The following is a 15,090-nucleotide window of genomic DNA, read 5'->3' as shown; positions in this document are numbered from 1 at the left end:
ATTCAGGTAAGTGCTTGAGGTGTTTTATTGAAAGACCATTGCTGTCCATCCCATTCTTTGCTTTGGAAACTATTTTTCTGACAGCTAACTTGGTCTTCTCAAGGGAAATGGGGAAAACGCAATTCTGCCCTGAGAAACGTGCAAGCCAGCAGGAAACTTCCATTCCATATTGATTGGTTATGATAAGATTCTCATCTCCATACATCGAATTTAGTAAGAGTGCCGATCATGTAGTGTCAGAGAAGTACTAGATGGACGATTATCTGGTCTGATTAGGCTTAGCCACGATTTCTTATCTCCAGTGAACTGTTGCCTGATAATTCGGTACCTCTTCATTTCAGCTTTATATTTACGTTTTGTGCTCCGTTTCAGCTCGAATACAGTCCCGCATAGCGGTCTTCCACAAGCAATCCAAATGTTTAGCCAGGTTTTTGCATGTCGTTTTGCCGACTGGAGTTCAGTGGATTCGGACCCACATCGGTTTTTCTATCCCAATTTTGGCTTGCCTTGTAGGAACCGCTTTCGCTTCGGCAACTTTCAGAGCATGGATTACTTGATGGTAATAAGAGTTAAAATCAACCATGGCTGAGACTTTGGAAGGGCCAGAGCAGAGTAGATGAAGAGGAACTTTGATGCAACTTAGGACCGAAGCAACTGTTGCGACGTATAGGGGAATATTGCATTTCTCCCAATTTTGCTTGTAGACCCACTTTCTGAAACAAGTGTAAAGAGGGCGGGGTGCTGGCTCCATCTCTAACAAAAGTTCGGAATAGTGACTAGTTAGATTTTCAGTGCAAATTGTAACTGGAAGACTAGAAATGGATGTAAATGAAAGTACGCGGTCAATATTTGAGGCATGACCACTAATATGGCTGTACGTAAAATCCAGAGACCTCAGCCAAATCTTAAAGGTGGTGGGGAGATAATTCATAAAAATATCAGATAGAATATGGTGCTTGTATGGGTCACAGTTAAGGTCCCCGGCAATTAGCCACTTACACCCACAAAGCTCAAGAGACTCCAAATGTTGTCTTAAAACATCTGCTGCTTTTGAGAACTTTGTCAGAGAGACAGTTTTGTTGTAATTAGTTGGCATGTATATGTTGATGAACTAAATTCCCTCAACAGAGACGCACAACAGACTACTGCTTCTAGTTACTGGCTTAGCCAAAAGTTCCTTCCTAGCGTATATTGCCAAGCCTCCTAACGGAAGCCCTGCCGTAGATCTCGCTGGCTCTAAAAAGACATCGTGCGAGCAGGATCTGTCCAGGAAGTTTATATTCGTCCCAGAAAGCATATGCTCCTGGATAAATAGCAGGTAATAAATCTGAAGGAGATCAATCTATGTCTTTTTCTTTGTTCCGACAACCATTGGTATTCAGACTAACAACTTTAAGAGATCTGCCCGTTGATTATTTTTTGTTTCCCAGAATCTCTTTCAATTTTGGGCACCTTATGCTGAAGCAGACATGAGGTCCATTACAAGAAATGCATTTAAGATCTCCGATGTATCTTTGTTACTAGAGTGTGGTCTGGAACATCTTGCTTATCTTGGACTGGTTTTGCAGTTTTCAATAAGATGATCGAAGCTCTGGCATTTGAAACACCTTCGAGGGTCCTCCCTGTACTTATCTACCCGGAAAAAGTCGTATCCAAGCTTGATTACGTTAGACATTAGAAAGCTCATGGTCTGTATATTTTTGAGTCAGTCTGAATGTTTTACTTCGTCCAAAACGATAAGATTTCTCGAAGAAGCCTGGATTATATTTGACAACTTTGCTACCATCTACTTTTATTGGAAGTCCTGATATTATGCCATGAGATTTTTCTTCCCTGGGTTTGCATTTGATGCTGCTGCCACTTGGCAAATTTGCCGAAAGGACACTAGGAGCTTCAACACAAAAATCTTTAGCTTTTACAACATCGCTGAATTTAACTTGTAGTTTATTGTTTCTTAATTACCTGACCTCCTGAATCCCATCTTTGGACTGAAGTTGACTAAGTGTTTGTAGTCTAGTCAGGGGATTCATTGACGGAGCGGGTTCTATAATTACAGTACAAGTTGGAGGCTTGTTGTTCGCTAGGGCTGTAGCTCCAGCATCTGGGCAAGTTGTCAATTTAACACCCGTCGTATACTGCTTTATCACGGACACTGAGCTCTTCAGATCGCAAATTTCACCTAGCAGGATAGAGAAGTTGGTCTCGGGGACCTGTGGAACTTGAGATGGGTGAGTGATGACGAAAGTTGGAAATGGGATGTTATTCCTATCACATTCAGCTAGCAAATCCAATATTTTTGACGCTACTGAGTCTTTTTTGCGGCTTTTTGTGGCTAAAGCTACTCTTTCAGGGAATGCTGGCTGAAGGAGTTCGAGTGTAGTGTCGCGTAATGCTGCTAAATCAAAGAAGTCGCATATCATTTTCGACAGTAGCGTTATATCCAACTTTTTGTTTGATTGGAGAAAGTTCAGGATTGGTTTGAGGTATAAAGAGGTCTGTGCCATATTGAGCACCGATAAGCAAGGGAAGCGTAGGTCCTCGCTACCTATTCCCTGCAATTTAAGGGAGACTCCACTCCCCGCAGGTACGACGGCGCTTGCAACAAATAATCTCCCCTCTTCTACTTGCTTATTCGGGAAGATTAAAAAATTTGCAAAAATAGTCGTTAAAATTTTTGAATTGGGCTTTTCATAAAAAAAATATAGAAGTGTATAAAAATAATCGCACAGTTCCTTAACATGGGCAGTCTGCATTTTTTTTTATTCTTTCTATTCTTCTTTTCTTTCTATTCTAAAAAGAATCTAGCCTCCCCATATATACTAGTCCAGAACCAGACAATACTCGCATGTTTAAGGAAGAAAAGTGGGACTGCATGGCAGCATTTCGTTAGGAACTAGGATGATTTTTATAAGGCTTAATTGATAGTTTGAAACTATAGGATATGTTAAAATTCTCACTCGATGATATTTTGGTCCACATCTAGCCAAAATGGTAGTTTTGTGGTAGAAAATGACCGAAAATGGAATTTTTTATGTAATTGCTTGTTGCCGAAGAAGGGCACCAGAACACCATATTTTGATTTAAAAAAGCCGTCTCCCGATTTTCTATGACCCCTGGTTTGACACTATCCTCGCTGGAAAACTACAATGAAGTACAAGATAAAGAATAAGCATGTACCTGTAAAGCTCTCTTCTATAAGAAAAATTCATGACTTAATACTTTTTAGCTGAAAACTCCGCTTCAAGGTTGGAAATTCTGGGAGATATATAATATAGACTTTGAATTTTATGGCATCTTTTCCCTCAAGTTCTAACCCCTTTTTGTTGGTTTTTAAGTCTTTTTTGAAAATTTTTGCAACTTTTCTTATGCTAATAAGTTTTAGTGCTTAACAGTTAACTTAATAAGTAATGTACACATGGAAACAAGTTGCAAATTTAATTTTATCAGTCAAGGAAGTATCCAGGGGGAGGGGCGTTTATCGGATATGAGCCCCCCCCCCCAGAAATTTTTGTCTGACTCGTGGAAAAGTAACAAAAATGCACATTAACAAACCTTTCATGATTTTGGTAAAACAATTTTGTACCCCCCCCCCCTCCGAAAAAAGTCTTGGATACACCCTTGCTGTCATTGTTATAAAGTTACACCAAGGGAAACCGAACATCAATATTTGAAACAAATTCAATAGAGAAGAATTAGTCTAACAATTCATGGTAACGAGTCGTAAGTAAACACTAACCCAAAAAATCAAGTCTGAAAAAAAGAATTTTAATTACAATTTATAAATCAAAAGAATTTTATTTCTATGAGGATTCCAAGTACGCAGAATTTATTAATTTTAGATTTACCAATTAAAGCTTATTAAAATAAAAACTATGGAAGAGCGAAGGCCTCAAAAAGGGGCGTACCGTAGGTAAAATCAAATCAGGAAATTCAACATGTCTTAAAACCTTGGGGGGAAAGTTTTCATGCTCCTACCTCTATAAATACAAAATTTCTTATTTTCCCAAGAGCGGCGGTCAGGGCTACTTTTTTTCGCTTGATTATTTCCTCAGGTTGATCGTACAACCAAGCCAGAGACAAAAGAAAATTGGAATTATCATGGTGGGGTTAATCGAGTAAAAATTGAAAACCCTTTAGCAAAAGAAATAATGCCACAGCAAAGTGGCAGTTTCTGCCATTTTCTGGCGCAAAAAAAACTAGCCTAGAAAAGGCCAACATGCTATTGAGTGACACATCCACCCAAATTATGTATTTACATGGGATTATGTAAAAAAAATAAGTTTTTCAAATGAAAATAAAAGAGCGGCATTGAAAATCGACATGAACAGAAATCGTCCTGTAAATGATGAGTCTGCCCCCCTCCTCCTGCTTCTGATTTTAAAGCTAAAGTTTAACTAGTAATGAACTAACAGTATCAAACAGTTCGTGGTAACGAACAGAAAGTAAGGAGTGGCCTCAATAGTAACCGATACTCTAAAAAACGGAATTTTCATACCAATCGATACATCAAAGGAATTGTACTTTTATGCTGATTTCAAATATATAAGTTTCATCAAGTTTAGTTTTACCCATCAAAAGTTACGAGCCTGAAAAACTTTGCCTTATCAGAGGCACCGCTATAGCGTTGCCTATAGTAAAGGTCATACGGCTCCAATGTTTTATCATTTATTATTATTTTTTTTCCCAGAGGCACTTCATATGGAAGTGGTCGTAATAGAAAGTTCAAAGGGGGCTCATTCGATTGGATATCGAGAGTTTTAGTGCCCTTTTTAATAGTCGAAAGTGATTGGAGGACAACTAGCCCCCCACCCACACGGCCATCATTGCCCCAAGCAAATCCAATCAAAATTTTGAGATAGCCATTTTGTTCAGCGTAGTTGATTTCCAGATAGAAAATATGTTATTAAGGAGGACACTCCCCCACAACCCTCAAGGCAAGGATTATAAGTTATACCCTGGGGGCGTATAAGGTTTTTATAGAAGGCGTTGTCGTAGAAACTTCCAAAAGAACTCATTCGATTGGTAATTCAAAGGGCTAGTGCCTTTTTTAATGGTCGAAAGTGCTTGGAGGTCAACTGGCCCCCCCCCCGTGCCCATCATTCCCTCAAACGCATCCAATCAAAATTTTTAAATAGTCATTTTGTTCAGCGTAGTCGATTTCCAGATAGAAAATATGTTTTTGAGGAGGACACTCCCCCACAACCCTCCGGGTAAGGGTTTTAAGTTATGTCCTGGGGGCATATCAGGTTTTTATAGAAGGCATTGTCGTAGAAACTTCAAAAAAGACTCATTCGATTGGATATTCAAAGGGCTAGTGCCCTTTTTATTAGTCGAAAGTGATTGGAGGGCAACTAGCTCCCCCCCCGCCAGGCCCCTCATTCCCCCAGACACATCCAATCAAAATTTTGAGATAGCCATTCTGTTCAGCGTAGTTGATTTCCAGATAGAAAATATGTTTTTGAGGAGGACACTCCCCACAACCCTCAAGGTAAGGGTTTTAAGTTATGCCTTGGGGGCATATAAGGTTTTGTATAGACAACGTTGTCGTAGAAACTTCAGAATCTTCATTCGATTGGAAATTTAAATATCTAGTTCCCTTTTTAATAGTCGAAAGTGATTCTAAGGCAACTGACACCCCTTCCACGCCCACCGTTTCCCCAAACACATCCAATCAAAATTTTGATATAGCCATTTTGTTCAACATAGTTGTAATTTCTGGAAATTATATGTTTGAACAGAACACTCCCCCCACAGTCTTCAGCGGCAAGGGTTGTAAGTTATGCCCTTGGGATATATATGGTTCTTATGGAAGGAATGCTCGTATAAACTTCAGAGAGGGCTCATTTGATTGGAAATTGAAAGTTCTAGTTCACTTTTTAAACGTCAAAAGATATTGGAGGCTAACAAGCTTCACCCCTCCCCCCAAACCCTTTTTTCCCAAATCCATCCAATAAAAATTTTGAGATAGCTATTTTGTTAAAAATGGTTCAAAGATCATATAACGAAAACTCCGGGGCCGATAAATCCCCCCAAGGCCCGAAGGCAGGTGTTGTAAATTATGGCCTGGGGGCATTTATGGATCTTATGGAAGGGAGTGTTGCATTAACTTCAAAGAGGGCTCATTTTATTTGAGATTAATAGTTCTAGTTCACTTTTTAAGAGTGAAAAATGACTGGAGGGCACCTAGGCCCCCCCCCCGTTCATATCCTTTTTTCCTCAAACTCATCCGATAAGAAATTTGAGATAGCTTTTTTTAATATAGTTCAATGATCATATAACAAAACTCAGGGGTCAACACAGCCCCCCAGGGCCCGAGGGCAGGTGTTGTAAGTTATGCCCTTGGGGAATATATGGTTCTTATTGAAGGGATGCTCGTAAAAAATTCAGAGATGGCTCATTTAGTTAGAAATTGAAAGTTCTAGTTAAGTTTTTTGAGTCAAAAGAGATTGGAGGGCAACCAGCCTCCCCACGCCCCTTTTTCCCCAAATGCATCCAATAAAAAATTTGAGATAGCCATTAAGTTAAAAATTCTCAAAAGTCAGATAATAAAAACTCAGGTGTCGTCAAAACCCCCCAGGGTCCAGGGGCAGGCGTTGCAAGTTATGCTCTGGGGCATATATTGTTCGTATGAAAGGGATGCTCGTATAAACTTCAGAGAGGGCTCATTTCATTGGAAATTGAAATTTCAAGCTCACTTTTTAATAGTCAAGAGAGATCCGAGGGCAACAAGCCCCCCCCACGCCTTCTTTTTCAAAACCCATCTGATGAAAATTTTGCGATAGACATCTTGTTAAAAATAGTTCAAAGGTCGGATAAGAAAAACTCGAGTGTCAATAGAACCCCCCAGGGCACAGGGGAAGGCGTTCTAAGTTATATCCTAAGGGCATGTATGGTTCTTATCAAAGGGACGCTCGTACAAACTTCATAGAGGGCTCATTTGACTGGAAATTGAAAGTTCTAGTTCACTTTTTAAAAGTCAAGAGACTTAAACTAGCCCCCCCCCCCGCTCTCCCCAAACACGTCCGCTACAAATTTTGAGATAGCCAGTGTTTTAGAAATTGTTCAAAAATTAGATAACAAAAACGCTCCCCAGAGCCCGGGGGATAGGTGTTTTAAGTGTTGTTCTGGGGGCGTATATGATTCTTATGAAAGGGATACTCGTATAAACTTCAGAGGGGGCTCATTAGATTGGAAATGGAAAGTTCTGGTTCCATTTTTAGGAGTAAAAAGATATCCGAGGGCAAAATCCGAGCCCATCCGATAAAATTTTTATAATACCTATTTTATTAAAAATAGTTCAAAGGTCCGATAAGAAAAATTCCTGTGTCGACCGAACCCGCTAGGGTCCGGAAGCAGGCGTTATGAGTAAGGCTCTAGGGGCATATATAGTTCTTATGGAAGGGATGCTCGTATAAACTTCGGAGAGGGCTCATTTGATTTTAAATTGAAAGTTCTTGTTCACTTTTTAAGAGTCAAAAGAGATCGGAGGGCAACTAGCCGCCCCCCTCCTCCACGCCCTAAATGCATCAGATAAAAATTTTGAGATAGACATTTTGTTAAAAATAGTTCAAAGTTCTGATAACAAAAAAGTCTAATGTCAACACAACCCCCCAGGGCCCGGGGGTAGACGTTGTAAGTTATGCCCTGGGGGCATATATGGTTGTTATGGAAGGGATGCTCGTATAAAATTCCTAGAGGGCTCATTTGATTGGAAATTGAAAGTTGTAATTCACTTTAAGAGTCAAAAGTGATTAGAGGGCAGATAGCCTCCCCACACTCCATTTATTTTTTCCCCAGAGGCACTTCATATGGAAAGTGTTGTCACAGAAACTTGAAATGGGGCTCATTCGATTGGAAATCAAAAGTTCTAGTGTCCTTTTTAAGAGTCGAAAGTGATCGGGGGGCAACTGGCCCCCCAAGCTCTATTCCCACCATTACATCTGATAAAAAAGTTGAAGTAGCCATTTTGTTAAAAAATAGTTCAAAGATCATATACCAAAACCTCCTTTACGTGTGGAGATTTCGTTAAAAATAGTTCAAAGATCAGATGAGAAAAACTCCTGTGTCGACACCCCCCCGCCCCCCAGGGCCGGGGCAGGCGTTGTAAGTATTGCTCTGGGGGAATATATGGTTCTTATGGAAGGTATGCTCGTAAAAACTTCAGAGAAGGTTTATTTGAATATAAATTAAAAGTTGTAGTTCATTTTATCAGAGTGAAAAAAGATTAGAGGGCAACTAGCCCTTCCCACCCTCCACGTCTTTGGGCGTATAAGATTGACAAAACTGTCCGACAAATATTCCAGGTGACCGTTCTGTTAAAAATGGTTCAAGCATTAGATATTAAAATTTCATGGTCAGCGCGGCCCCCTCGAGATCACGGACGGGCTTGGTGAGGTATACTCTTGGGACATGTACAGTTCTTTTAGAAGGGATACTCGTAAAAACGTTAGAGATGGCTCATTTGAATGAAAGTATATAATTGTATTTCACTTTTAAATAGTCAAAAGGGAACGAAGCTTTATCTAGTCCCCCGGGGCCCTTTTCCCCGAATCCAACAGATGAAAGTTTTTATACTGCAATTTTGTTAAAAACAGTTCTAAAATGAAATAATAAAAAATCAAAAGTTGACACAAAGCCATTATTTCAATTTGACATTGCTACTGTAAAAACAGTCCTTACTCTTTAATTAATATTTGATTTTTTTATATAGTTTGGCATTGAAATAATGAATTCGAATAATTTTGAACTTTTTTGCGCTAAAAAACGAACAAAAATTGATTTAAAAAAAAACTTTCCGAAAAACTATTTTCTCGATGAAAAGTAAAGGCATTTCAAACTGAGGCTCAACAAACACAAATACATGCACAAATTATAGCTAATAACCACCAGGAATTAATATTAATGTGGAAATGAAACCAGAAACGAACAGAAATTGTAAAACCACGCAAAGCGAAACCATACATCCAGTAATAATATAAACGATCGAATAAGTCTTAAAGTAAGTTATGCTTAGATTTAATGTTTGTATAAAGCAAAAATCGAAAAAAAAATTTCCGGATTAGAATGTAAATTAAACTCAAAAACAAAAGAACTTGAATAAACAATCAATGCGAACAGACGTACAATAGAGATCCATGAAAAATTAATTAATGAATCTTAAAACGAATGAAACTTAAATTGAGTATGCAAATCAAGCTTGAAACGAACAAAAATCGCCACAAACAAGAGTTTGGGTATGACTTCTTTCTCTTACTTGAAAAGTCTAAAACCTACTGCGTCATTGGCGCTTTACTGAAAACTATGTGCGTCTTGAACAGTCTTGGAAAGTATAAACAACATCAAATTGAATATTTAATGTATAATGATATTAATTATTGAAAGATTCATCGGTTTAAGAATTTATTTCACTATAGTTGGATTTGTGTTTTCAATATTGTAAGAACTGGGAAAGAAAATATTTGTAACATAATCCGTTTTCAGTTAAGCGTCAATGACGCAGTAGGCTTTTGGTTTTTATTTACAGTTAGGAAAGGAGGCTGTACCCAAGCACTTTTTTGTAGGGAAACTATATTCATCTTTAAGAACTTTAAAAAGTGCTAATAAATTAAACTTAATATTTGATATATAATGATAATAATTCCTGAAAGCTCATCAATTCAAAATGTTACTATAATTTTAATGTTTATTTTTAATATTAAGTACAAAAGAAAATATTTGTCATAAAATTGGTTTTCAGTAAAGCGCCAATGACGCAGTAGGTCTTAGGACTTTTACAATGAGAGAAAGATGTTATACCCATACTCTTGTTTGTGGTAATTTTTTTTCGTTTAAAGCTGGATTTGCATACTAGATTACAGGTTCGCTCGTTTTAAGATTTATTTATTCATTTAAATGAATGTCTATTGTGTGTTTGGTTTCATTGATTGTTTATTTAATTTCTGTTCGGTTTAAGTCTAACTTATACTTCAATAGGAAAATATTTTTTTTCGTTTTAATCTTGATATTCATATTCAATCTAAGCATTACTCGCTTTAAGATCTATTTATTCATTTATATTATTACTTGTTGTATGTTTTTGGTATGATTGTTTATTTAATTTCTGTTTGTTTTAGGTTTCATTTATTCTTTAATAGTAATTTCTAGTCGTTTTGAGTTGGAATATTAAAAGGTATTTGTATCTGCTGAGCTTAAGTTTAAAATGGCCTTTACTTTTCTTTGAAAAATTTATTTTTCGGAGTTTTTTTTAATTAATTTTCGGAAAAAGGAGAAAACACACCCTAAAAGTGAAAAAATCTTAATGAAAATCCAACCATCAGATTCAGCGCATCGGAAAACCCTACTGTCGGGGTTTCAAGCTCCTATCTGCAAAAATAGGGAACTTCGTACTTTTGTCAGAAGAAAGATCACGGATGCGTGTTTATTTGTTTGTTTTTTGTTTTTTCCAGGGGTGATTGTATCGATCCAGTGGTCCTAGAATATCAAGAGAGGGCTCTTTCGAACGGAAACTAAAAGTTCTAGTGCCCTTTTTAAGTGAAAAATTTGGAGGGCAACTAGGCCCCCTCCCACGTTCACTTTTTCCCAAAGTCCCCCAATCAACATTTTTAGATTTGCATTTTGTTCAGCAATGTCGGAAATTTAATAAATATGTCTTTGAGAATGACTTAATCCCCCACAGTGCCAAAGGGACGGGCTGCAAGTTATGAACTTCGTCCATTGTTTACATATAGTATTTGGTTATTGGGAAGTATATAGACGTTTTCAGGAGGAATTTCTTCTGATGGGGGAGGGGTTTGGAGGGGGTTATGTGGGAGGATCTTTCCATGGAGGATGTTTTCATTAGGGAAGGGACATTTTTATGAAAGGGGTGCCGGATTTCCTAGCATTATTTAAAAACGACCAGAAATTAAATAAAAAAACAATTTTTTCCAAGTGTAAGTAAGGAGCAACATTAAAACTTAAAACGAACAGAAATTATTTTCGTATATGAGGGGGTTCGCCCCCTAGTCAATACCTCTCTTTGTACGCTAAAGTTTTTTTTAGTACTTTAAAAAGAGCTTTCATTTCTAAATAGACGGCCTTTGTGATTCAGAGGTCATTCTCAAAGAATTGGAACAAAATTCGAACTTTAGTTTAAAGAGCGAGGTATTGACTAGGAGGCGAGCCCCCTCATATACATAATAATTTCTGTTCGTTTTAAGTTTTAATGTTGCTCCTCACTTTCACTTGAAAAAACTTATTTTTTTATTTAATTTAGAGTACAAAGAATCTAGTCAATCGATAATTGCAGGTATTTTATTTCCCTTCTAGCACAATTAAATTAAACACTTTATCGATTTAAGTAAATTGAATAAATATATCCATCCAATCTCCTGAAATTCTGAAACAATGAATGAACTTGTTATCAAATCACTCTTCTACAAGTGCATTTGTTTTGAAGCATTGGTGGAAAAAAAAAGTTAAACTTTAGAGTAAAGAGGATTATTTAACCGTGGCTAATTATCGCACTTAATTAGTATAACTGATTCTAAATTTATTGTAATATTTTGTACAGGAAATCTAAACTATTTAGCATGTTACTTTCATAGCCGTTCCACGTATTTTCTAAATAAGGTATGTTGGAAAACCAAAAATTATACTAGAAATCCATTGAATTATGGATTTTATAAATCTCTTGATTCAAGACAAACCAAATCAAGGTTACTTACCCCATAATATCTTGGACATAGGACGGGTATCGAAAGAGGAGACCAGTCAAATCTCCTGATTTTGTTACATCAGCACCTGCCCTTCTAGCTTCGAGAAGGAAAGCATTTCCATAGTCCCAGAAGAAAAGTCCTTTGTCAGCCAGATCATTTATGGCTAAGACTTGCCTTCGTAAACTATCTTTTACTAGCTCTCTGAATTTTTCTGGATTTTCTGCCAAAAGCTATTGGAAAAAACAATATTTTTAATAAAAAAATCTTTTGCTTGAAATAAAGCAGACTAAGCTAAATAAACGAATAAAAAGTGTCATTTGTTAATCCAATAGCATAAAAACTTAGAACCAAAACATAAACACTTAGTAGCATATGTTATATTTTGCTTAAGTGGAGTAACTGTGGGGAATAGGTGTATATGGGAAACAAATTTGTGTACAACAGAGATAAGGACCCACAAATCTATTTAGAAAAGAGATCTGCAGACAAGGACCTGTGGCCTCGACAGCTGCGGGAGGCCCACAAGGTATCTGAGTACAATTTTACAGTTGGAAACTATGGGCTCTAATAAAATCCAGGGCTCTTCAGTTGGTAATCAGGAGGACAAGAGTAAGCGTAGGGTTGTTTGAGCGTCGGTGAAAATGGAAAAACTTTCTCTTCAGCCCTCCATCGATATATATATATATATATATATATATATATATATATATATATATATATATATATATATATATATATATATATATATATATATATATATATATATATATATATATATATATATATATATATATATATATATATATATATATATATATATATATATATATATATATATATATATATATATATATATATATATATATATATATATATATATATATATATATATATATATATATGTATATATATATATATATATATATATATATATATATATATATATATATATATATATATATATATATATATATATATATATATATATATATATATATATATATATATATATATATATATATATATATATATATATATATATATATATATATATATAGACAGTGGACATTGGTCAAGGTGATAAGCCTAGGCTTTATAAAACTCGTGTTTGATACCTAATATCGTTTATTCTGCTTGATTTCAAAATGAAGTCATTGCATGTTTGTATTTTCTTTATGTCAGCTTCTTTTTCGCTTGGATTCGGAGTTGTTATATTTGAGGGATATTTTGTTTTGTAATTATTACCCAATTAAGTTCATTGACAAAAATAATTGAAAATAGACGTTTTAAACGTAACAGTAGAATTATTGGGAGGTTTCTCTGTCTTCAGATTAAAATCAATAACAAGACTCTTAGATGCCCTAGTATCTTGTATTGATCCTGCCAGTCTTCTGTTTACAATAACATAATAATAAGGTTTGCTGTCTTTCCATCACTTGAAAACCATGCTAACTTACGGGCCATTTTATAACCAAACACCGTATTTGTTATTTCCTTCTGCAACTGCAAGTAAAATTCATCTGAATCACTAGTATATCCGCCAATCGGCTCTACATGGGCTTATGCTACTATAACTGATGTCCTGAACTTTTTAGTCATAAAATGAGTGATTAGTATTCTATTATTAATACCTTTCCAGCCTAAACAAGACTTAGCAGCTGCCTTATTCATCATGAGCCCTACTCCCTGTCTATGTTCCCCACCCTTCCTGCCTGAGTAAACAAATTCTATATCACCTAATTTCATGCTTCCTGCCCCTGGGATATGAGTTTCATTTCACTATAACGAGGGTTAATTATTCAATCCAGCATAAAATCATTTGGAAATTATATACAAACGTAAGAAGATACAAGAAGTAGGGAGGAAGCAACGTCATAAAAACAGTAGAGCGTTTACGATTTACAGCCACTGATATACCACTTACTAAAGTATAAAAAGAATGAAATTGTAGTATCACCAAATAAAACAAAAAATCATTCAAATCCCTATACCAGACTATTAAGACCAAGTGCAACATTTCCAACGAAAGTCCTAAAGAAACTGCATTAACAATACACTTGAGCCTTTGGTACGAAATTTTATAGTTAAATATCACCAACAGTGATAAGATAAATCCAAAAGTAGTGACTACTTTTGGCAAAAGTACCTTATAAAACAGATACTGGTCTTTATCTGGAGCAAACGCGACCATGGAAATAAACGATTCTTTCAAATTCAAGAACAAACAAAATGAACTTACATAAACCATAGAATCATCATAAAGGATAGACAGTGGACATTGGTCAATGTGATAAGCCTAGGCTTTATAAAACTCGTGTTATGTACCTAATATCGTTTATTCTGCTTGATTTCAAAATGAAGTCATTGCATGTTTGTATTTTCTTTATGTCAGCTTCTTTTTCGAACAAATTCTATATCACCTAATTTCATGCTTCCTACCCCTGGGATATGAGTTTCTGAAACTCCTAATAAGTCCAGTTCTTTTGTCTCTGATGAATATCAGTCTTCTTATGATCTTCAAAATTCAAAGAACATTCAATTTTCTCTCACTCCGTCTGTAAGGTCTGTAATTTTAATCCTTTATCTCCATGTTATACTTTTTTGAACGCCAAACCTGTTTGGATCGAAAAAAGCCCTCTTTTATAGGCTACCTTCAAAAAAATTGCAATTTTTTTATTACAATTATGTTTCTATCCATTTATTATTATTATTATTATTATTATTATAACGTAACAGTAGAATTATTGGGAGGTTTCTCTGTCTTCAGATTAAAATCAATAACAAGACTCTTAGATGCCCTAGTATCTTGCATTGATCCTGCCAGTCTTCTGTTTACAATAACATAATAATAAGGTTTGCTGTCTTTCCATCACTTGAAAACCATGCTAACTTACGGGCCATTTTATAACCAAACACCGTATTTGTTATTTCCTTCTGTAACTGTAAGTAAAATTCATCTGAATCACTAGTATTTCCGTCAGTCGGCTCTACAGGGGCGTATACTACTATAACTGATACCCTGAACTTTTTAGTCATAAAATGAGCGATTATATTCATATTATTAATACCTTTCCAGCCTAAACAAGATTTAGCAGCTTCCTTGTTAATCATGAGCCCTACTCCCTGTCTATGTATCCCATCCTTCCTGCCTGAGTAAACAAATTCTATATCACCTAATTTCATGCTTCCTACCCCTGGGATATGAGTTTCTGAAACTCCTAATAAGTCCAGTTCTTTTGTCTCTGATGAATATCAGTCTTCTTATGATCTTCAAAATTAAAAGAACATTCAATTTTCTCTCACTCCGTCTGTAAGGTCTGTAATTTTAATCCTTTATCTCCATGTTATACATTTTTGAACGCCAAACCTGATTTGGATCGAAAAAAGCCCTCTT

At 36.0% G+C, this 15,090-nt stretch overlaps 1 protein-coding gene across 1 annotated transcript in view; it reads right to left on the bottom strand.

The window, feature by feature from the left end:
* LOC148939440 (urocanate hydratase-like) overlaps positions 1-15,090 on the bottom strand; it is a 136,594-nt gene that overhangs the window by 75,666 nt on the left and 45,838 nt on the right. The window contains exon 10 of the mRNA XM_089107248.1: positions 11,706-11,926. Coding sequence (XP_088963374.1) covers positions 11,706-11,926 — 221 coding nt within the window. The remainder of the gene's footprint in view (positions 1-11,705; positions 11,927-15,090) is intronic.

The sequence above is a fragment of the Artemia sp. Qi Xiang Cuo genome, chromosome 21, assembly GCF_049724085.1.
Source record: "Artemia sp. Qi Xiang Cuo chromosome 21, ASM4972408v1, whole genome shotgun sequence".
Lineage (NCBI taxonomy): Eukaryota > Metazoa > Arthropoda > Branchiopoda > Anostraca > Artemiidae > Artemia > Artemia sp. Qi Xiang Cuo.
The sequence above is the reverse complement of the archived record's forward strand: the minus strand, read 5'-3'. Positions and strand labels throughout refer to the sequence as shown.